This window comes from Lepidochelys kempii, chromosome 7 (assembly GCF_965140265.1).
Source record: "Lepidochelys kempii isolate rLepKem1 chromosome 7, rLepKem1.hap2, whole genome shotgun sequence".
Taxonomy (NCBI): Eukaryota; Metazoa; Chordata; order Testudines; family Cheloniidae; genus Lepidochelys; species Lepidochelys kempii.
This window is the reverse complement of record NC_133262.1, coordinates 52294390-52319203: the sequence shown is the minus strand read 5'-3', so window position 1 is coordinate 52319203 and position 24814 is coordinate 52294390. Positions and strand designations below refer to the sequence as shown.

Here is a 24814-nt window from a genome sequence, read left to right as displayed (position 1 = left end):
ACCCAGTTTGGGAATATTTTAATGAAGTTCCTCTACCTGTGGGTAAGACAGGCATGCGTGCAAAATGCAAAGAGTGCAACAAAGAAATGCAAGCGCTGTTTGCCCAAATGAAACATCATCATGAGAAGTGTTCCTCCTCAGGAGGAAGCTGCGTTGAAGATGATGAAAGGAACATGTCTGAACATGCAGGATCTTCAGGTTGGTAAACTTTTTTATTTCATACTTCTTTCTTAAGGACTGCCTGTCTTCCTTCTGGACTATTCTTGAATTCTCATGTTTGAGCAAAAAATATAGTTGTTACTCTCTGGTACTATCATTTTAGATGCAGTTGTGATAAAAAATAAATAGCTGAAATAGGCAGATCTTCCGTTTACAATTTCACCTTGAAAGTAGTACTGAGTGTCAATGAATGCAATGAGTAATACTAAATGAGCAGTATGGTAATAATAATTAAATAACTTCATTGACTTATTTTGTTTAGAAGAATCCATCCTCAACATACAGGATTCTGAAGACTATCCGCCTGCAAGATCACCATCATTTTCTATAGTTTCAGAGTTATCTGCCAATGATAGTGTTTCAATCACATCATGTATGTCACAGAGCCACAGTATATCAACTGTAGCAAAAGGGAAAAAAAAATCTCCATCATCCAGAAACAACCATAGATAAGTTTGTGATCAGAACCAGCAGATTACAAGAAGAGGTAATTGATGAAAAAATTGCCCAGTTTGTTTATGCAACAAACTCTCCTTTTCGTATGATTGAGAACCCACACTTCATTAACATGGTTCAGTCATTAAGACCAGGATACAGTCCACCCAACAGAGCAGATGACGCAGGCAAATTGCTGGATAAAGTGTATGAAAGAGAAATTGAGCAGTGTGCAAAAGGTCTAGAGGGTGAAACTGTTAACCTGAGTCTTGATGAGTGGAGCACTGTCCACAATGATCCTGTTGTATGTGCTTCTGTGACAACAGAAGAAGGGAATGTCTTCCTTACAGAAACAACCGATACATCAGGAAATGCACACACAGCAGAATACTTACAAGAAGTAGCAGTAAAAGCTATAACAAAACTGTGGGGAAAAAATTCAAATGTCTAGTACGCAGCTTGGTCATGCACAATGCTGCAAATGTATCCAAGAAGAGAAGAAATTTATAAGAGTCCCAAGCTAACATACGATTGCAGTGCTCATTTGATGCACCTCCTAGCCAAAGACTTTAGTGTTCCAGAAATAAAGGCTAATGTTGTTGAAATTGCAAAATACTTCCATAACAACCACTTTGCAGCAGCTGTTCTGAAAAAAAATGGGAGGAACCAAGCTAAGTCTCCCACATGACGTGCAAGAATGAGGATTTAGAGATGTTGTTCACTGAATCTAGGTGTTAGATTTCAGGAAAGCACATCTGGAGAAATTGAGGAATCTAGAGAGGAATGTTTGAGAGGAGGCCTCATCTAGCAGCATAGAAGGTGGCTGACTACAAGCCACCTAAAAAAGAAGACACCAAGAAATAAGAATCAACTAACTTGGTTGCGTAAAGGAATGCTCAAAAAAATCAGTTTAAAAAAGGGCGGTGGTGAGGTAATCAAACAAAACACATCTGAAGCAGTTATAGCTCTGGAAGAAAGATACAGGCAGCACAAATATAAATGAATTAATACTACCAATTCATCAATGGCCAAAGTAATAGTAGGAAGATATTTGGTGCACTAATAAATGAGAATGCTGAAATTAAATGACTCCTTTTTAAGCATGTATTCAACAAATAGATACCGAACAAAATAAGGAAGACAGACCTTGTGAAATGACTCTTGAGAACAAGCAGGAAAGAGAATGCTGGGAAATATGAACATGTATATATCAGCCAGTCCAGATAACAGCCTGATCCACTGACAGTTTTGAAAAATCATGGGCAACAGGGGAAATACCAAAAGATGGGAGAAAAGCAAGTGTGATAACAATCTTGCAAAAAGGTAAAAAGTGTAATCCTACCAATAATTGTGCCATAAATCTAATATAATGAAACGTGCTAGCAGAACAAACATCACTAAAGAAGACCCACAAGCAATAAGCAACACTAAGGATTTATCAAGGGCCTTCTGAAATGATCGATTTAACCTAATCAATCATCTGCTACCTACAGCAAACATGATACGATTACGAAGAATAAATTTCTGAGCTTCCTTCTCCCCACTTCCTAAATACTGAGGTAAGGAAGATTATACTGTAGTTCAATCTGTTTGCTAGGGGAATGGACTTCCCTGAGGAATGGACAACTTTCAGAGTAAAATAGCACCCTGCTTGTTAAACTAGTCTACCAGTGCTGACCTGCCTAAGTCTGACTAACACAGCCCTGAGTTTTTACACATTAATGTACATTGTTTTATCAGAAAAGAAACCTTTTGTCCTTGAAGCATTCAATATCCAGAAAGACCCCAGTCTGGCAGATTGGTATCTGATCACCATGAATCCCAAATGGGTTTTTAAACAGACAGATTATATAATGAATTTAAGAAACAGGGAAGATAAACAGGTGCCCCCGCAAGAAAATGCTATCAACATCACTTTCCTTTTATTGAATTGTGGACATCAGTTTAACATAACTTTCTGACTCCATTCCCCAGTGAAGAGGAAATGAAATACCGACTTAGATTGAACAGAGACATAGATAATCCCAACAGATATATGCTTCTACTACAGTGTTCTCAACCACCGTTTGTAGCTCTTCAAGAAAACACACTTAATATTTTATAAATTCCACATTATATAATCCAAAATCCTAGGTTTCCATATATAGTAAAAGCTTTTTTTTTAATCCGGCATGTTGGGGAAATGGGGGGGTAAGTGAAAAATTCCAGTTAACTAAGAGGGAGGGAGTTTGGGTGTGGGGCTGGGGTGCAGGAAGGGGAGCGGGGCGCAAGTTCTAGGAGGGAGTTTGGGAGCTGCAGGGGCAGCACCTGTGGGCAGAGGCAGTGAGCAGAGCCACCGAGCCATGCTTCCACCTAAGAACAGCAGGGACAGGTTGCTGCTTGCAGGGAGCAGCCTGAGGTGAGCATCCCCTGGATCTAGCACCCCAAAACCCCTCCCGTGCCCCAACCCACAGCCCCACACCCCCTCCCACACTCCAAACCCCTCATGGCCCTTTGCCTAGGAGCAGCAGGGACATGTTGCCGCTTCCCAGGAGCCACATGGAGCCAGGTAGGGAGCCTGCCTGCCCCGTGCCAGCTGGACAATAAACTGGACTTTTTATGAAGATTAGAAATGCCAAATTTTAGAGCTTTCCAATTGGTACAGGGCCAGATAACACAGCTTTTACGGTAATTGGGAGATAGTACCTTCCACCCTGGTAAGCATTTTCACTTAGGTAGTAGTCTGTTTCTAAGTCTAGCTACTGAAGGAGAAAAAGTATGATGCTTGGGAATTATATAGAATTCCTTGTAAATTTTTAGAATATTTGATACTTGCCCAAGTATCCAGCACTTAAGACAAATCTATAATTGGCCAAATGGTCGAACCTTCTCTTTTTAGATCAATTGTCAAAGAAAGTTAGAGTCACATAGCTCTGATTTTCCATGGAATCCTCTGAACCTCCTTGACTCCTTTCAGTCATAGAGGACTATGTGATCAATGAACTCCTCTTGTACAAACATAGGAATTCTCCTACCAAGTCAGACCAGCGGTTGGTCCCCTACATCTTGTATTGTTTCCCAGTGGACAGTAACAAGCTTCAGGGGAAAGTGTAAAACTTCTAGAATGAACAATCCTGAGTTAACCTCCTCATAGATCATGTTTCATCCTATTCAGTGAAAGTTAGTGGTTGACTTTTGCTATGAAGCACGATGGTTTATACTATCTGGAGGATGGTGTAGATTGCACTCTCAGCAAATTTGCGGATGACACTAAACTGGGAGGAGTGGTAGATACGCTGGAGGGTAGGGATAGGATACAGAAGGACCTAGACAAATTGGAGGATTGGGCCAAAAGAAATCTGATGAGGTTCAATAAGGTTAAGTGCAGGGTTCTGCACTTAGGACGGAAGAATCCAATGCACCGCTACAGACTAGGGACCGAATGGCTAGGCAGCAGTTGTGCGGAAAAGGACCTAGGGGTGACAGTGGATGAGAAGCTGGATATGAGTCAGCAGTGTGCCCTTGTTGCCAAGAAGGCCAATGGCATTTTGGGATGTATAAGTAGGGGCATAGCCAGCAGATCGAGGGACGTGATCGTTCCCCTCTATTCGACATTGGTGAGGCCTCATCTGGAGTACTGTGTTCAGTTTTGGGCCCCACACTACAAGAAGGATGTGGATAAATTGGAAAGAGTCCAGCAAAGGGCAACAAAAATGATTAGGGGTCTAGAACACATGACTTATGAGGAGAGGCTGAGGGAGCTGGGATTGTTTAGTCTGCAGAAGAGAAGAATCAGGGGGGATTTGATAGCTGCTTTCAACTACCTGAAAGGGGGTTCCAAAGAGGATGGCTCTAGACTGTTCTCAGTGGTAGCAGATGACAGAACAAGGAGTAATGGTCTCAAGTTGCAGTGGGGGAGGTTTAGATTGGATATTAGGAAAAACTTTTTCACTAAGAGGGTGGTGAAACACTGGAATGCGTTACCTAGGGAGGTGGTAGAATCTCCTTCCTTCGAGGTTTTTAAGGTCAGGCTTGACAAAGCCCTGGCTGGGATGATTTAACTGGGAATTGGTCCTGCTTCGAGCAGGGGGTTGGACTAGATGACCTTCTGGGGTCCCTTCCAACCCTGATATTCTATGATTCTGTGATCTACACAATTTGAAGCATGATTTATACTACTTATACAATTTTAATCTTATGAACTGCAAATGTGGATGTTGTCATGATCCATATAAATATCTAGGGACATTTTTTCAAAAGAATAAGTCACTTAAAAGTATAGATCCCATTATAAATCAACTTTTGAAAATTGAAGCCCTAGTCTTTTTAATCTTACTAAGCTGTTAGCTTCAATAAAATCTCATGGCAGCGAGTTCCATGTTAACCATGTGTTTTGTAGAAAAGCATTCCCTTTGTCACCATTAAGTTTGCTGCCTTTCTATTTTACTGGAAGTCACCTTGTTCTTGCACTACAAGAAAAAAAAACAGTGCATATACATTTTAAACTTCAATTTCATTCTATAGCATTAATTATTCTATATATTTATGTCAAGGCCCTTCTTATTCACCTCCTCTCTAAGTTAAAAAATTCTAATCTTTGTAGTCTCTCTTTATGCAAAAGCCTTCCCAGGCTTCCAATCATGTTGTCTGCTCTTCTCTGGCCCTTTTCCATTTCTATTATATCCTTTTTGATTGGGAGATGACTAGAATTGAACACAGAATGGAATAAAATACTCAGTATTAGTATCTGTTAATACACCATGACACCTTGTTTGTTTTTTTACCACCACTGCACAAATATTTTCATTATGTAGTTCACACTGCAAAAAAAATCAACATAGTTTTACCAACGTAATCCTCGGTTTAGACAGTGCTATGTCAGCAGGAGAGATACTGTCGCCTCTCAGAGAGGCAAATCAACGCCAACAGGAGAGCTCTCTCCAATCAGCATAGAGAGTCTTCATTAAAGTGCTAGAGCGGTGCAGTTGTGCCGATGCAATGTCTTCAGCGTAGACAGGCCATCAGTCTTTGCATCTTTTAAAACCGTAAATGCAACTAAAGAAGCACCAGGCATGTTTTAAAACTTAAAAAATAATGCTTAGCACAGATAGTACTTAGCATCTTCTAAGCATGGTACAGATATGAGCTAATTAATCCTCATGTCACCTATTTGAGATCACACTTTGTTGCCTATCCCCTTTTTAGGGCCCAATACCACAGAGAGTCAGTGACAGGGCCAAGGCTAGAACTAGAGAATGCTAATGTTCTTGCTTTAATCCCACATTCAATTGATCAGGACATGCTAACCTCTTCTCTTTAAAGAAATTAAGAAAATAATAGCCTTTAACAGGGCTTCTCTATGAGGCAACCGGTCACTGGAATTAGAGAGTTGAGCAAGACAGTGAAACAAAAGTGAGAAGACAAGAATGGAGAGGATGCTTACTTTGCAGGAAGAGACTGCCTGGGCCATGTACCATCTTCATTCTTCACTTCTATTAACAGCACCTGAAGATGAAATGCAGACAGTAGGGCAAGGCAAAAACAAACTTATTTTACATTCTATAAAATGACTCTTAAATGATGTTCTCTGAAATATTGTTTAACATCTTTTGTTTTCTATTAAATGTATATAATACTTCCATTGCAGGGTCTCTTTACTGATAGATTCTCTTCTTGTGCATAGTACAGCAAAATATTTTCATAGACAAGCTACTTGCTCAAGGAAAACCATGTGTTAGCTTACCAGGCATTTCAATACCATGATTATTAGAGAATTCTGAGCATCTTACCTGACCGTGATAGAGCCCTGCATCTTGTACAGTGCTGTCCAGATTGCTGACCTGCTCATAGGCGTTATTCATATACCTGCTCCATAACCTAGTTTCCTTTTCACTGAGGATATTAAACAGCTGTCGCATTTCCTTCTCAATGGTAGCTGTTTAGGGGAGAAAATAATATAATAAACTTCTGAAATGCTTAAATATTTCTAGAAAGAACTGACCAACCAGAGATACATTAAAGGCATATGTCCCTACTTTATCAATGCCCCAGTGGTAAAAGATAGGTCTCATAATCCAGTAGTGTGACCATAATTAGAGCTGAATATGTCTACTTATTAAAACCTTTTATTTTCATACACATTCGTCTGTCAGAAATGTTCCTTTTTGGCTGGGCTGCGAGCAAGCTTGAGAAGTTTGCCCAACAAGTGTCTTTTCTGAAATGCTAGAAGCACCTGAAAATTGGAGTTTAAAAAGGAAGTGTGCTCAGATATTACTATAAGATCCCACTACTGGCAACTATCAGCCAAGTACATTTATGGATCACATTATAGTCTACATGCAACATCTTAAAAGGCGCGGGGGGGAGGGGGGGGGCGCATACGATCATGCAGTGATGTAGGGTATAGGACCAATCTTCAGGTAAAATGAACGAGCAGGGGAAACTGGAGGAAGTATGACTAAAATATTCCAGCAGATAAAGCCCAAAGAGCCACATCAGTGACAGAATGTACAATAGAAGTACTGGAAACATTTAGACACAGAACTGTTTCAAACAACGGCACGGCCATTTGCTATGGAAGTGGACAGAAGACAATGATAAGCTCTGATTACCCTTTAACCTCATCCCCACACCCGCATTTACAGGTCTGCTGAGGCCTAACTTTTAAGCCCACCTGGCCTCAAAGGGTCAAGCAGTTTTCCAACCCAACCTAACACAGCCCATAAAGTTGGTACATGGTGGTGGCTGCGTACCCAATTCCTGACACCCCTTCTGCACTGTATGTGTGCTCAGAGCAAGATGCACTGAGAATATGCAGCACACTCTGTAGAGCATACAAAGCAAAGTGAGGAATAGGGCATGCAGCCACCACTGTACTGACACGAGAGGCATGAGAAGGTCATCAGAGGCAACCCAACCTAAACCCAAATCTTGTAGTCATGTAGCAACAGGCTGAAGGGCTCTACCCCCATTTACTGCTATTAAATTAGGTGTTTTTAAACAGTCAGTTCAAAGCTGCAGGTATCACATAGCTACTTACCGATGGTGTCTGCTTTGCTGAAATGGCAGGTCAACACATTGGTAGGATCACTATTTTCACACAGCTTCAGTTCGAGGAGATAAACTTCTACTTTACAGTGCTTCACAAACAGACCGTACTCCACCACCTATAAACAAAAGGCTGCCCCTGAAGCAGGCATGATATTGACCACCCCCACATAAGTGGGGTGACAATCATTCTTAAAGGGCCCTCCACAACCTGGACTGGCTGCCTAAACAGTGATTTACAGTTTTAAATTGAGTGGGGGAAGGAGTGGTCTGACTCCAAAACTGGGAGCTGGGAATTCATGAGTTTAATCCCAGCTCTGCCCCTGACTTGTTGTGTGACCTAGATCAACACATTCAACTTCTCTATCATCATTTTCCCATCTGTAACACACAGACTACTACTTTTTTCTCCCATGGGAAAGTTCTGAAACTTAATTATAGCAGCTGAGTAGCAGCACCAACTAGTTAAGGTTGCAAAAAACAATTTCTATTGCAACTCCTAGGTTTCATGCAGAGAATTCCAAAAGCATTTACCTTTTGTGCCTGGTCTCTGCCCAAAGGCAATTTCCCACCCCCAGAACATTGGAACAAAATACCACCCAATATTCTGAGTTACAAGAAGGAAGAAACAAACCATTTTCCAACACAGTATGAATTCATGACTACATTCCCGCCCCCACTCAAACAAAAAAAAAAAAATCCATCAACGATGGCACAGAAGTGGCTGAAATGTCAAGTATGTACTGGAACATAAGTAATCCTGTTTGATTTGGTAAACTTAACAAAAATTGGTTTCAAAATGAAGGGTTCAAAATTTCCAGATGTGAAACTGCACATGTGCAGTAACTCTTTCCATTCAGCTATCATCCACACTCATAAAAAGGTATAGTGCACAGGGACTTAACTGTGCAGCTATGTACCACGTGCCATGTTACTTCCGATTAAGGAGCAGAGCTACAGAGGTGGAAAATAGCAGTGTGTGGAGTCAATGTTAGCTTCACCAGTACACAGGGCAGCTTATAAATCTTAGTAGTGACTATTCATATTAGAGTAGCACCCAGAGGTCCCAGCTGAAATTTGGAACCCATTGGGCTAGGAGGAGGTCAAGCCAAGTCTTACAGATATTTTCTTTGAGAGACACAGGCAAGAAGTGTGGAAGGGGTGATGAAGTGGCAATGTAGGATTCAATAAGGGAGGTAAAGTAGATCTGTGGATAAACACACAGCAGAAAGAGTGCAGCTATAGCAGACAAGGTCAGCACAGTCACAAGACTTCCAGAGACTCCACAGCAAGAGAACAAGAAGGCTACAAGCAGAGGCTGGGGGTGAGCCACTGCTTGGTAATCAGACTCAAAGCTCAAAGAAAGAGGGAAAGAGGGGCTGGAAATGGCAGGATTGAGAGAGAAGAAGCCCAACAAACCTGCCAACAGACTTCAGAAGATGACTCAGGGTGAGAGAAGCCATCATATGACAGAGTGGATGCAGTAGCAGTGTCAGATGAGATCCTGGTCTTGGTGAGGACCAGGAGCCAGAGAGCAAGAGATGATGAAGTAATGGTCGGCAGTGATATATACTATGTGGGTCAGAGGGGTGGGGTAAGTAGGGCAATCAGAGAAGGTAAAGCTGGTGGGAAGGAGAAGGGAGGGGGAGATGGTGGGAGTGGATGTCTATCCTAGGCTCCTGATTTCCTTCGATTTGTTAAGGTATCTAAATGATAACTGCCTCTCTTGCTACAGAGTGAGAGGGGCATCGTCATAGTACAATAGGGATGGGCGGTCCTGAAACACTCTGGAAAGTTCCATCAAGTTTTAAAGAGATTGTATATGTAGCAGCAAGAGCAATTTTTCTGCCACAGACAGAGTGCAATCCTTTAAAAGATGGTAGAGAAGAACTGTGTCATATGTTTGAGTGCTGTTGGGACCACTGTGGAAGGACAGTAAAAATGCTGTGGCTAATGGATCTTGGTTAGGCTAGCAAAGAAAGTCAAAGCTGGACGCTGAGCTGACCGGTAGAAGAAAAGTCTCTCAGCTTATTGACGTTGTGCACAGGTAAATACCCAGAGAAGAATTCTCCCTTTCAAAAATTTTGCATTGAAGGAAGTAGGATGTGCGTACAAGGCTGCATGAGCAACATTAACACTGGCATTTATTGATACTTTGTAGCGTATATGTAGGGTTTTTGTTTACTTAGGGTTCTATGTATATAGAACTATACATAACACTGCAAAATGAAACAGCTTGTCTGCTTAGGGCACGACACTGTACTTGCAACATGCTAAGATTAAAAAGCCTGTGTGGCATTAAACTAACTGAGCTTCTCCCAAATTAAGAAAGCGGCTAGAACTAATAGACTTTAAGCAATCTTGGTAGTCTCCATTCAACCTCACAGAAGCCAAGAAATGTGATATTAAATCCATAAGTTACTTGTTTTAAAGAGAAAAAACAAACAAGTGAAGACACCTGAAAAGACTTTTCTGTAACATTTTATTAATAAAGCAAGAACGCAAATTAAAAATCCTTATGAAAATAATGAACCGGTCAAACATACTAGAAAGATTTTTTGTTTTGCTTTCTTAAGAATAAAAAGGCACTTGCCACAAGTGTTCAGTTGCTTTTTTGACTGTATGGGAAATAGGAAAGATCTATTTACTGTTCTAGTCTCTGACTTCTATAGTTCTGATGTTTTTAATTAAGCAGAAGGAAAAAGAGGTCGTGCTCAGAGACGGAACTTTTTAAAAAAGTTTTAGTTCAAGTCATGGATTCTTATTACAGTAGACACCAAATAAAGCTAGTCTCCGTAATGTAACAGTTTAAAGATACCAGATAGAAGCAGTTATGTAGTAAACTCCAAACTCATTTTCAGTAAGATTTTGGTAGAAAGAAACTTGGCTTGTGCTGTTGGATCAAAACCTAAAGACAACATACATCACTTTAGTGAGAATAAAGTATAGCCTTAAACTGTGCTGATGTGCATATTTTCCAAGTGTGAAATACAATGGAGGATGTTGACATATAAAACCTCTTCACTAGTCTAACACTAACTTTTAACAGGAAGCCCCAAAGCCTGATTACAAATATCGTAAGAATGACCAGACCATCATCTAGTCCATTATGTCCAGATCAGATCAATCGTTCATTTAGTCACTATGCCCATCTATGACCACAGCCAAATACTGGATCCCTCAAAGGATGGTGCAAGAAAACCTATTTTGGAAAATTATGGAAACTAAGCTGCATGAAGGGAAGATTTCTTCGTAACAGCTAATCAGCTACATATATAACCTGAAGCATGATTTATAGCCTGTTTTTTATGCTATACTGTATTATCCACAAATGTCTAATCCTTGAGTCCAAATAAGCTCTTAAGTCTCAGTGGTATCTTGTGGAAATGAGTTCCAGATGACATCTGACCAGTTTATATGCAAACAGTTGAAGCCACATATTTAGTTTTACTGGTAGCTGAAAGCCCATGCTGTCACACGCACGTAATTCATAAAGTCACATGTGTAAAAGAGCCAAAAATAAATGAGAACGTAAAAATTGGACAATAACTGACCACGAATCTGAGTGATGACTGAACCTGGTGATATTCTAAACAAAAAAAGAGATCTCAACCACATGTGTAGCTCTTTCCATCACTTAACTCTGACTCAGATATTCTAGGCTTCAGAGCAATGTTTGAGATTGTGCACGCTGGTCGTGTTGATCGGGGGGGGGGGCACCTTGGTTGGTTATGCTGAGAGATCTTTGTTGATCTGTGCAAATGCATAGGTGGGCAGTTAGGCCAAGTGATCCATCACCTGTGCAGTCTACTTTCACACAACTAATGAAACTGTTGCACACAAACTAGCTGTACAGTAAGGGTGGAAACTGGTTGTGTTACCTCTGAAATCACAAAAATCTAGAACAGTTGGCATGGCATAGATACAAGCCTTGGTGTGCACAGATGTAATTTATAAAGCCAAAATGGCTGAGAAATTAAAACTGGACAGTAACAGACCTCAAATCCCAGCAATTATTCAAGCTAGTGCTATTCTGAACAAAAAGAGCTCTCAACCATGCCTGTAGCCACTCCCATCACTTCATGCTGCCATTAAGGCTTCCAACTGACACAAAGTGATGTTCCTGAAATCTTATTATACAACTTACTCATTTGCCTCTGAGTTCTTCATAACAGTGCCCTCAATAACCCTTCCCTGATCTGGAGGCTTGCAGTATAACCCTACTAGAATATTTGTTTTTATGACCTGCAATTTAAATTCAAACAAGTGTACTGTGTAGTTTTCTCCATTCAGGAATTTTCATTAATTAGGTGAATCTTTCTGGTATAGCGCTATTCCTCACCTCTATTAACTAATATTTTTTTCCTGTGTAATTGGGTATTACAACAGCCCATTCATTTGTCATTCCACCATATTTCAGTAGTTTCTATTTTGTCAAGATCCTCTTTCATTACCAGGGTAGTATAAGTGGACAACAAGAACTTGATCTAACTGCAAGCTAGGACCTATAAAAATTTATTCTTGCTAAATTTGGACCATAAGAGTCTTGCAGTTGGGAGAAATGCATACTATATAAAAATTTCCCCCGTCCAATAATTATGATGCTGAAATAATTTTTCCATTACAAGAAACCACAAACCTCTCACTTTTACACTGCAAGTAGAAATAAAGAAACTAAGTATGGAATCCACCAGCGTTCAAAGAAAGGAGAGAATCCTGAGTAGTTTAAGGAGGTGGGAACTTTGATGCTCTCTGAAGCACCTGTGAATTTCCCAGTATGCAAAATTTCTAGGTTGCCCTACAAAGGTGTAAGTGCCACTCATCAATACGGAGGACCTTTAAATAAAGGAACCTTGCTTTCTCATCCACCCTTTCCTGGCTTTTGAATATATACACTGAATATTGGTGCAAAATTTTTACTTCAGTGTTTTTAAAAAAAAACCTGACACTTGAGAGTGTTAATTCTAAAACCATTCTTTGTTTTCAATGCAACCTTTGTTGTAGCCTCTAGGTTTAAGGTATTGGAGGTTGATTTTTTTTTTTTTAAAAACATCAATGTTACTTATTAAAATCAGTGACTCCCATAACTCAAGCTTTTTTTTTCTAAGTGAAGCTCAACAGAGCCATTTTCTTCACAAGGCACTGTGCTCTGAAATGTTTTCTTGTACTAGTTACCTGTGCACAATGTTCATTCAGGAAAGTTCAAAAGTCGACAATCTTTTAGAACTTTCACTAAAGCAGCAAATAAGCCTGTATGGCATTTATGCCCTTCCTCATGTTTAAATAAAAACAGAATAATATAGGGGGTAGAATTTCATCAAACCTTGTGGCAAGTCCCTGAATCTCCTATTTTAATGGCAAAGCATCTTTGTCTGGTATCTCCTTCTGCCCAAGAAGATCCTCAACTCAGAGGCAACAGGCTGGGATTTAGGGTAGCCCAAAGTCCTGGGACGGATAGCTTAGTGGTTTGAGAATTGGCCTGCTAAACCCAGGGTTGTGAGTTCAATCCTTGAGGGGGCCATTTAGGGATCTGGGGCAAAAATTGGGGATTGGTCCTGCTTTGAGCAGGGGGTTGGACTAGATGACCTCCTGAGGTCCCTTCCAACCCTGATATTCTGAGTGACCAGTTCTAAGTAAGTGACCAAATAAAACGTTCACACTCTTCTGTTATGAAGGAAATTTAACACCACCACTACTCCCAACCCCCATTTTTAGCTCTGTACAATGTGGGCAAACAATGCATTCATTGTCACATGGAGCCAAATATGCTATTCTCCTACCAATCACTAAGGTAAAGAACGTCATACAGGATGAACCTCTTCACTCCCCACAACAGAAGCCACTACTTGAGGAACTTATAATACCCATCTTTCCAACTTATCATCCCACTTGTGACAGTGGGATCACTACCTGCCAAACCAGTGGGCAGGCCCACATACGTCCACATTTTGGGTTACAGTTAAACCAGCTACTTCTGGAGAATAACTTCTTGTGCCTCATTTAACCCACACTAGCACCACAAATCTGACAAATTTAGATGGTGTTTCAGATAATGAAGGTGGCTAAACTGCCCAGCAGATTATGAAACAAGAGTCTCAGATTCATGCACACTTACTTTTCTTACTATAGGTTGCTGCCCCTCTACACAGCCATACCAGTTCACTAGCTTATTCCAGGCTTCAGTGGGAACCAACACATAATCCAGCTCATCAATGAGGTGTTCTTTTAAGGTCTGTATTTCCAGATCTAAAAAGGAAGAGAGAAAAAAAAAAAGTGAGATTTGAGAAGTGGGACAAACTAGAAGTTCTTCATGTTTGAAGGTGTTCCAGACATTCTATAAAATGTAAGATCTTCAAGACATGCAAATCAAAATGTTCTTAACCCTTTGGATGTTGGCTAACATGGTGAAGTTTCATACTGGAAGCTATGAAAGGTAGAATCTCGGGACAAATTCTGTATTAATTCATTAAATGTCAGCATTATGTTTACTGCTGAACAAGACATGGTCCTCTCCCAAGAGTCCTCCTTACTCTGGCAGACTCAGAAAATAACTGAAGTATAAATGAAAAAGTTAATTAAAATCCATTATTTAAATGGAGGCTTTCCACTGGGTGATTTAAATTGCTCCGATTAAATCAAACTGTCCCAGCTTGGCATTGTGTCTTAGGATCTGGCTGTCAATTAAAGGAAGAAAATAAGTTATGCAAGCCCTGGGAAATGTCATTACAAAAACAGAGGCAACAGGATCCCAGACAATCTTAATTGCCACAAGAGCCACCTCAGAGACCTTAAGTGCCACATGAGATCTAAATGCTGAACAATCTCCCCCTGCCAGTCTGTGACAGTGCTGAACCAAATTCTGAAGAAAATGATATTTCTATGGCTTTATCAACCATAACATGACATAGTTAACTTTCATTGTTATTAAAATAATTCCAAAAATGCAATGCAGAATGAACACAGAACTAGCCTATATTATTCATCTCTGCTACAGAGGATAGTTCTCTTGTGAAGCTTAATAGCCATGACAGGATGGGAGCCTTTGTATTATGTGGCCAGCTGAGAAAGTGGAAGCCAAGAAAACCAAACAATAAGAAGGGCTGAAGCACTATCTTGGTAGAATTTGGGATGGGACGTAAGATTCTTGGGAGCTCCACATAGCATGGAAAAGGGGTTGCTATGAGGCTCCCAAGACACACAGGGTAAGTCCTCTTACAGCACAGGACATGCACGATATATCTTGATTTTAGTAAGGCTTCTGACACAGTCCCAAATGACAATATCATAAGCAAACTAGGGAAATGTGGTCTAGATGAAATTACTATAAGGTGGATTCATAACAGTATGAAAGACCATATTCAAAAAAGAGTAGTTATCAATGGTTTGCTGCCAAACTAGGAGGGTGTATCTAGTGGAGTCCTGCAGCGATCAGTCCTGCATCTGGTACTATCCAGTGTTTTCACTGATGACATGAATAATGGAGTGGTGATTGTGCTTATAAATTTTGTGGATGGTACCAAACTGGGAGGGGTTGGCAGCACTTTGGAGGCCAGGATTAGAATTCAAGACCTTGACAAATTAAAGAATTGGACTGAAATCAACAAGATGACATTCTATAAAGTGTGAAGTACTACACTTAGAAAGGAAAAATCAAATGCATAATTAAAAAATGGGTTATAACTGGCTAGATGGTAGCCAAAAAGGTGCTGAAAAGAACTGGCTGATGTAGTGGATCATAAATTGAATATGAGACAATGTGATACAGCTGTGAAAAAGGCTAATATTCTGGGGTATATTAACAGGAGAGTTGTATGTAAGACACAGGAGATAACTGTCCTACTCTATCTGGCACTAGTGAGCCTCAGCTAGAGCACTGTGTCCAATTCTGAGCACACACTTTAAGAAAGATGGGCATAAATTAGAGAGAATCCAGAGGAGAGCAACAAAAATGATAAAAGAAAACCTGACCTATGATGAAAGGTTTAAAAAAAAAGGGGGGTATGTTTAGTCTGGGGGGGAGGGGAGAGAGAGAGATTAGGGACCTCATAATCTTCAAATATGTGAAGGGCTGTTATAAAGAGGATGGTGATCAATTGTTCTCCATGTCCACTGAAGGTAGGACAAAGTAATGGGCTGAATCTACAGCAAGTGAGATTTAGGTGTTAGTTAAGTTCTGAAATAGATGTCCAAGGAAGTTTGTGAGATCCCCATCATTGGCGGCTTTTAAGCACAGGTTGGACAAACAGCTAACAGGGATGATCTAGGTTTACTTGGGCTGGCCTCCGGACAGGGTCCTGACCTGTGGAAGTCTCTTACAGACCTATATTTCTATGATTCCAAGAAATTGGCAAGTAGAAAAGCTGAGGAGTTGGAAAATGGTTATTTGCAGATTTATTATGGAGCAGCTGCTAGTTGGACCATAATTAAGGTTGTGACATTGCTGTTTAAAGCTGAATTTTCAACATGCTCTAAAACCCACATGCACAATCAGATCTTTCCCTACAGGGATGCCAAGAGGAACTGGAAACATTACAGTACCTTTCCCAGCCTTAACAAGAACGACTTTTTTGGGGAGCCCTCCAATTCAGGATTCCTATTCACATGTCCCAACAAACCTTTAACATGCTCTGTATAATACCACTTATTTGTCAAATACTTGTTGTGGTTTGGATGAGATCACATTGTGCTAGAAGACTGAGGGAAGAGTAATAAAGTACTATGATGTTCCAAAGGAACACTAAACTGCAGGGAGACCTAAACTGAGCATTTCCTGGTTCTCCCCCTCCCTTACAACACTTGGGTTTTGCATTTTGAGGACCCATGTTTTGGAAGAAGAAGGCAGTACCTGTGTGCTGCCGAAACATTAACCAAGTTTTTATGGCAAAAAAGTTTATGTAACAGTAGGACAGAAAAATTATACAATTTGCACCACCACAAAAATTATTCACACACTACATCTACAGACAATCATCAGCTGCATCTATAGACAACCAAGCAGGCATTGCAGAAAAGAAGCAGTGTTACCACTGGTTTCCACTCAGCCATTGACCGTATTTTCTAATTAATTTTTTGTATGTTCATTTTCCCAAACACTTATCAAGGCACTGCAAGAAGTTAACTACGTTCCAAACACAGATCCAGGAGAACTGGTTTGTGAGTCAGATCAAACTCAGCACATAAAACCATCACAAACTAACTCTCTCAGAAGTTTAGAATTGAGCTTCACCCAGAAGGATCGACTTTAAGGGGGAGAGAATTCCAAACTCGCAGTCCCTCAGTGGAAAAGACAGCCTCATTGCTGTTCCATAAATGTTTGATGCACAGGAAAACCAAGAGTCTCTTTTCTAGGGCCAGGGAGTCCAGATATATCTTGCTAATGACCTGGTAGGGTGCCTGCCACAGCAATCTCCATGCCAGTCAATTGACAAAGCGGCACTAACAGTGGCTCCAAAGTAGACTGCACATTCTATGTTACATACTATGGTGTCAAGCACTCAAAGTAGCATCACAGGAGCAAGAGCATAAAGAGTGCATTATATCACCTGACAGAAGATCAGCCAGAATTCAAAAGCCCCTTATCCCCTGCACCAGACACACTAGCCTAGATCTGGTACTTGGGAACACAAAGAGAACTTTACAGCATAATATTTTGTTCATTTTTCAGAACATTAAGTCTGAAAAGAAAGTTTCCTAGAGTTATCAGAGTTCTGTATCAGGCTAGGAGATCATTCAGTCTGATCCAACTTTCAAAACTCAAATTGGACATACATTTCTGCTTCCAGGTGCAATTTCTGAAAGTTTTCTATTTCAGTTTCTATTTACAGTAAAATTGACTGTCTCCAGACATTGACAGAATTTCATGTCAGTGTGTGGGAGGGAAGGAAGTAACTGCAAGATAGGGTGTGGAGAAAAGGTAGAAGAAGATTATAAAAGTTTCCAGCCTTCTCAGAAAACAGAAATTATTCAGCCTTAACTTCACTCATCTGTGCTCAACCTGAAATGCTGTTCCGGCACATCACAATCAGAGCCCAGTCTGGGCAAACCCATTATTGATATTCCATTATTTCATGCTCCCTCTGGACTATTCACTGTGCCCCTCAGAAAGGTTAGTGGGCTTTGTTTTTGTGAAGGCAGTGAATGAGAAGAGAAGCTAAATTGCAGACTTTTTCAGTCAGATGGTATAAGAGCTAAAGGACACACTTTCAAAAACTGCTAAGAGCACCTGGATTCTCCTTCTCCGCTAGACACAAATAGCTGCCCAGCTATTCAGTGCACCATAACTGCATGCACTTTACCTGCAAAGAGTCCAGAGTTATCGATGGGTCCAGGAAACAGGTTAGGCTCACCCACGTTGTACATGTCCCAGCTGTCAAAACCCACATACTTCTTCCACTGTTTGAACCACCGACTGTCAATCAAATACCTGAAACACAGTTTGAACAGCAAGATGTCAGGAGCAGCTTTCAGCTTGTACCAGCCAAAGCACATACTACAACGTCACTCTCGCTGGAGGAGGAATAGATGGTGCAAGTGCATAGGAAACCTTGCAGCTAAGAAAGCCCTAGGAGCAGAGGCCACTCTTGGCTAAGGCAACCCCACTACATAGGGTAGCAGATTATGTTCATGGATGGGAGGCCTATCAACAATGCAGAACAGACCCTAATGCTGGCCAGGCCTCTTGTCCTGCTCTGTGTAGTGCTGCATGCCAGCCAGGTCCCACTCTGCCTTGTACCCAACCCTTACCTACCACTGGCTACTGAAATCACAAGAGCAGATTGTCTCAGAGCCCTCTCAGTGGCAGGGACTGGCTAGATCCAAGACACAACAGACGCATCACCCTAAGTCCAAGGGCTTGCTAGCAGGGAAGGAAAAGGACAGGTTGGGAGGCAGGAGCTCTGTGAACAGAGGGCTGGAGGGGGGAGGATAGTATAGTAAAAATAAAAATGAATACACACTTGAGTATTTTAATAAATGAGCAGCAGTATGACCTTGTGATCAAACTAGACGACTAGCTAAGTAGTTGGGTCAACAGAGCCCTGTTCCCAGCCTTGACTCACTGTGCAATCTTGGGAAAACCATTGAGGCAAACATGTCCAAAATGTCCACTAACCTGGGAGGGCCTCCGTTTTTTGTTGGTCATCTTGGGTCACCTATTGCCAGGTTTTTGGAAGTGCTGAAGACTCACAACTCCAACTGACTTCAGCAGGAGTTTCTGATGCCCAGCCCCAGTAAGTAGGCCACCCAAAAATCAAGGCACTCTTGATGAGTAGACACTTTTGAATATTCAGGTCTCAACCGCTTTTTGCCTCAGTTTCTCAGTTTGTAAAATTTTGATAGTAATACCTCCCTCCTATTATAATCACTTTGAGAATCACCGATAAAAGGTGCTATTTCATATAGTACCTTGTAAACAGATCATCTTTAATTCATGTAGTGTTAGTTATGGTTCCTTCTCTTCATTAATATCTGTATAAACTTGACATAAACTGGATAGGTAGATTAACGAGAAACTACTGATTTTTATTGTTGGACACCACCACAGGCTTTGAGTGCTACAAGCCTGGCAAGCAACTGTAGTTTCATCTTCAGTGCTCTGGATCACTCCAAACTCCCACTAATATCAATACCGGGCCTCAAATGTAAAAGCAAGGGGCATGGGACAAGCTTTTCAGATCAGATCTCATATTTGTCTGAAAAGTACTTCCCATGCTTTCAGTACTATATATAGTAAATAAATAAGATGAAAATGTATTGCTATGGAAACAAAGTAGATAAATTCTTTTTTAAAAACTGAAGATGTAAAAACTGGCAGAGAGATAAAAACAAAGACAGCAAAGTATTAAAGACACATTTGAACTTCCCATATGGAAGGATAGCAACAGAAATTTCTCATTTAGACTACATATTCCCTTTTGGAAGGGAAATAATTGGCATTTACATGTTTCAGAGTAACAGCCGTGTTAGTCTGTATTCACAAAAAGAAAAGGAGTACTTGTGGCACCTTAGAGACTAACCAATTTATTTGAGCATGAGCTTTCGTGAGCTACAGCATCCGATGTATCCGATGAAGTGAGCAGTAGCTCACGAAAGCTCATGCTCAAATAAATTGGTTAGTCTCTAAGGTGCCACAAGTACTCCTTTTCTTTTTGCATTTACATGTTGTATCTCCTATGAGTTTCTCATTTTTCCTTTTTTTCCTCGCTCAGTAGAACAAAGTTTCCACAATGATTTACATACCTGGTTTATATTTCAAGTTTTTCTAACGGTGTGATTTTATTTTAAATGTTTTTGGGATTTTTGTTTTTGTTTAACCTACCAGTGACATCACTCCCCACAATGGAGCAAGTATCTGTAAGCAGCATCTGAACTCACCCCTGAAATCTAGTGGTGAACGGGGGGGCAGGACTGAGACCAAGGAGCAGGCCACATTGGCACAAACACACCTACTCTGCCTAGGTAACCGGCAGACAGACCTGCTTTGGTCCCTTTGGCATTTCTGTTTTGGGTTAAGATTCACTTTACTATTGAATGCAAAAGTAATGAAATATTATGATATGAGCAAAGGGCAGCATAGCTATACATACCATGCCCTAATTGAGGGAGTCATCCTAATATCAAGTCAACTTGCTAAGCAGGGGATAATGATTCCATACCCAAGTTAAAAGGCAGAGGGAGTGCAGACAAATGTTCCTACTTGGTGGTATGGACTCTGTTTAACAAGACATTTACCATTTGACCATCCCCTCCAGTGTTTAAAGACAGAGCTGATCAGACTCAATTTAGAGTGCTTGTTTCTGCTCAGTAATTAATTGAGCTGAAATCACTGATATGTTGATCTAAGGGAAGCTGGTCTTAGACTGGTGTGGAGACAGTATTACCATGAAAAGACAGCACAAACAGGCAGCAGCAGAGAGGCTCCCAGTTAAATCACTAAGAACTGGGCTGACAGAACCACAGAATCACAGCTAGAGCCAGTAGTGAGCAATGGCCCTCTGCACAAAGAATCCCACCCAAAAGCAGGGGATTGCATCTACACTGAAGCACTGCAGCAGGGCAGGTGTGCAGCGGTAGCATTTTAAGGATAAACAAACTCTGAGTGTTATGAAGTCCTGAAAAGTTGAATAAGCAGATTTAAGTGTTACACGTTTAACGAGGGGACCCACATTAGAAACCTGCACTAGGACCCATGTTTCTGTTGCTCCGCCACTGGTGACTCAGCCACTTTCAGCAGGCAGAGCAAGGGCCCACACGCACGTGATGCCTCCCAGGAGCCGAGACTCGCCTTACTGAGCCACCGGCTCCACTGTTACAGCAGGGAACGGAGACCCAGACACCAGGGCAAGAGGCCTGAAAGCGCCTCCAGCTCCGCTCCCCACCCCCACCCCACGACCCGACCCGGCTCCGCTCCCCCCTCTCAAGCACACCTAGCTCCCTTCCCCCCAGCTCCGCTCCCCGGCCCCATCCGTCACCGCCGGGGGCAGCCCTCCTCTCACCAGGACTCGCCCGGCCTCAGAGCTATCCCCAGCAGCGGCCCCAGCTCTGCCCGCTGGGCCCCGACGTCCGGCCTCGGGCCACCATCTAAGTCCGCCGCCATGTCCGTGCACCCGGCGCCCTGGCCCTGCAGCGGATATCCGGCCTGGCCGCACAGGCCAACGTGCGCAGGCGCACTGCCTTCCTCCCTGCCCCCGCCTGCCGCTGGGGCCCCACGCGCCCCTTGCAGCCCAGTGCGGGAGGAGGGTTCCACGCCCTGCCAGGAACCCTGCGGGCCCGGCTGCCTGACGGAGCTTGCGGCTTGGCTGGCACTAAACATACGCAGTAACGTCTGCTGAGACCGCTAGCCTCGGTGGGCATTAAATCTGCTCCCTGTGATATTTATTTAGCTTGTGCATAGTCGTCTAGCCAAGCGATGGCATCTTCAGTGGCGTGAAGCAGTTCTTCTAGGCCACGGCTGAACCTAGTCAGCAGGCATTCATTGACAATGTGTGGCATCCTCTGTGTTGCACCGCAGCTGCACAAAGGGCTGTCACGAAGGCCTCAGCGATACTGGTTGGCTGCACAAAGACCTTGCCTGGTCCGGAACCTGTTCAACAGGGACCACAGGTGATGGGGCAGGTCAAAACCAGGCGGGCAGATTGTGGGGTCGGCAACGAGGAACTGGTTGGGGATTATAAAACAGATATCCATTCCTCTCACCAGAGTGTTTCTGCCCTAACATCTTGGCATGGCGGATGAGACCATAATGGGTAACGTGATGGAAAACGTGCAGCTGGTAGTTTAAAAAGGTCATTGTGCAGCAGCAAGCTTGAGTCGGTCTGTGCTTTCTCCAGTAACCTGCCAATGTCAACCTCTCGTCTGATATGAGGAGCATTATTGCTCAGAACTGGAAGCCATCGGATTGGAGTCAGACGCAGGGTGCCAGAGGTGGTACGCATGATGGCATGTAACTGCGTATCCACCAGTTTGGTGTGTGACAATCAATTCCAGTACTCTGCCACTGAATACGAGGTGGCGAGAGCTGATGTCCGCAAAATTGGAGCACGAGCACTCCATGACTAACCTGCCAGTTTGGTAAGAAGATTGTTGTGCGTCTTAATTTTAGCTGCTGTCTTCTTCAGATGGGCATGATAACTCAGTATGCGGTCTAAGGTCACACCTAGATAGACCAGTTCTACTTCATGCTTCACCTTCTGACCATTCAGATAAACATTCAATTCTTGGGTTGCGCTGGCATAATGAAGATGGAACAAACTGGAGACCGTTTTTATAACACTTGGCTGGAGGCCAAGTCTTACAGTAGTCAGCTAACTTTATCATGTCCCGGTTCAAGGTGGCATCAAGCTCGTGAAACGTCTGGGCCTGGGTACCACAACATATGTCGTCTGCGTAAATGAACTTGCATGATTCTGTTGTTGGCAGGTCACTGATGTAAAGGCTGGAGAAAGCACAGAGCCCTGGCGTAACCCATTGCTCTGTCTTCTCCAAGCATGCGTCTTCTCTGCCATATGGATGGCAGGAGACAACCGAGAGGATGGGCTTTACCCGCTCCAGCCGCAAGTGTTGGCGTCTGCTCTGACGCCTTGGAGCAGCGCAGCAGTCACCTGCAGTCTGCCAACCCTCAGTGACACCCAATCAAGTAGCCGGACACCTACTTAAAGTGGCCAGAGCACCTTTGGAGAAACAGGTGCGAAGACAACGAGGAACGAATGGCATGTGTTTAAACGTCTACACCAGATCAGAAGCTGCCCAGAACCATTCACTGTAACAGAGCTGGAACAGACACTGGGTAGCATCAAGTGTGGAACAGCTATCGGCTATGACAACATATCTCCAGAATTCCAGAAAAACCTTGGCCCCCATGCTTGGCTTTGGCTTGTGAAATTCTTCACCAGGGTCATCAGTGAAGATAGGCTACCAAAGATATGGTGCACTGCAAAAGTCATTGGCCTCCTAAAGCCTGGAAAGGACCCAAGTCAAGCATCAAGCTATCGTCCCATATCATTATTGTCGATGTGCTTCAAGACACTGGAGCACTTGGTCCTACAGCACATATTACCCGATGTGGAGAGAATTTTGAGCCCTGACCAATCTGGTTTTCGCTAAGGCCATAGCACATGTGAACAAGTACTCGTGCTGACCACATTTGTTGAAAATGGCTTCCAGATAAACTTGAAAACAGGCACTGTTTTCATCAATCTAACAGCGGCGTACAATATGGTATGGCACACTGGCCTGCTTGTGAAGGTATCATGGGTCCTGCTATCTTGGCTCATAGGCATCCACAATAGGCTGCTCCCTCTGCTGCCAGGGGCTAAAGGGGCAAGCAGGGGGGATGGGCACAGTCTGTGCAGGGGGGAATGGCAGACAGATGTAGGCAGGGGCAGGAGAGGGACTGAGGGGTAAAATCAGGGAGAGAGGGTAGGAGCCAGGTTTGAGGCACTGCCTGAGGGGGCAGAGGGGAAACCCCGCATGGGGAGGGGCAGAGGAGGTAACGGTTTCCCCCAGGGCAGCGAGCCACCTGCAGTGTTTGCAAAACAGGCGGGTTGTAGCCCCTGCCACAGGGCTGTCCCGCTCAGCATCTTTCTCCCAGGGCTGGAGTTTGTGCAACCCAGTGCCTACACAAGGCAGTCTACCCTAGCTGGTGTGATGTATGGAGCTGCTAAAGGAGTCTTGAGTCAGTGAAACATTTTACACACACCCCCAAAAAACTATCATCACAGTTTCCTGTCAATGGCCTGGACTTCCAATTTAAATAAAAAAAAATCAGCAAACCAAAGTTCTCATGTGCACAGACACAGCGTGAAGTGATAGCTGCAAATGTTTTTGCTCCATGGGCAAATGATTAATTAATTAACTATCTGAAAGATGTTGAATATTTGTTCCTGTGTGTTGATGCATCAAATCACAGACCTGTGAAATTGGTTCCTGGCTTGGTTTGCTATTTCAAGGCTTATGAAGGCAGTGTGTGAGAGCACACTAAATTTGTGGATTTTGTCAAACTTAAAAGGCGAGACCTCAGAACTCATTGCAGCTGAAATAATAAGGTTGTGCCATTCTCAGTAGATAATACAAACACAAACTTCAGCAGCCTCTACAGACATGGAAAAGAACGTTTTCATGCCAAAGTAAGATGAGCATAGGCCTTTGATGCCCTGCTCATGTCATGCACAACTGTGCCTGAACTGCAAGGGATAGAATGCTCTCAACATCTACTGCACTTAGTTGTAATTAAGATTTTTGGATATTTTCATATATTTGCTGTTCACATAGAAAGACTGAAAAGTTTTTGCGAGTACATGGGACAAGTATATCAGAATATAGTGGGAGGCAGTAGTGTCAAATGGCTGTTGATGTTACCTGCTTTAGAGAGGATCCTTCAACTTTGAGTCATTAAAGTTGTTTTTCTTGTCAGAGGAAAAAGTGCCCAGTAGTTCCTCACAAAATATTTGAACACCCATGTACCAAACTCTGGCTTGCTTTTATCTATTGTGACAAAGTTCCTCCTCTGCCTTGGTGGGTCCTGCGCTTATTGGTGGATTCGCTTGCCTCAGAGATTCACAGCAGCCCTCAGTTTGGCCACTTTTGCTAGTGGCTCAAACCTGCTGTTCACTCAGCTAACCTCATCACTAGCCAACAT

General features: G+C 42.5%; 1 protein-coding gene across 7 annotated transcripts in view; it reads right to left on the bottom strand.

Annotated features, from left to right (window-relative positions):
* Positions 1-21312, bottom strand: part of USP4 (ubiquitin specific peptidase 4) — a 97836-nt gene extending 76524 nt beyond the window's left edge. For 6 of the 7 annotated variants that reach the window (XM_073352709.1, XM_073352711.1, XM_073352710.1 and 3 more), the window contains exons 1-6: positions 21174-21312; positions 17976-18103; positions 13796-13926; positions 7673-7799; positions 6423-6568; positions 6077-6138 (exon numbers count right to left, since the gene is read on the bottom strand). In XM_073352709.1, coding sequence (XP_073208810.1) covers positions 6077-6138; positions 6423-6568; positions 7673-7799; positions 13796-13926; positions 17976-18103; positions 21174-21274 — 695 coding nt within the window. In that variant the 5' untranslated portion in view covers positions 21275-21312. Of the gene's footprint in view, positions 1-6076; positions 6139-6422; positions 6569-7672; positions 7800-13795; positions 13927-17975; positions 18104-18790; positions 19677-21173 lie in introns of those variants that run through there. The other variant, XM_073352712.1, reaches the window with a different exon arrangement.
* Positions 21313-24814: the final 3502 nt, after the last annotated feature.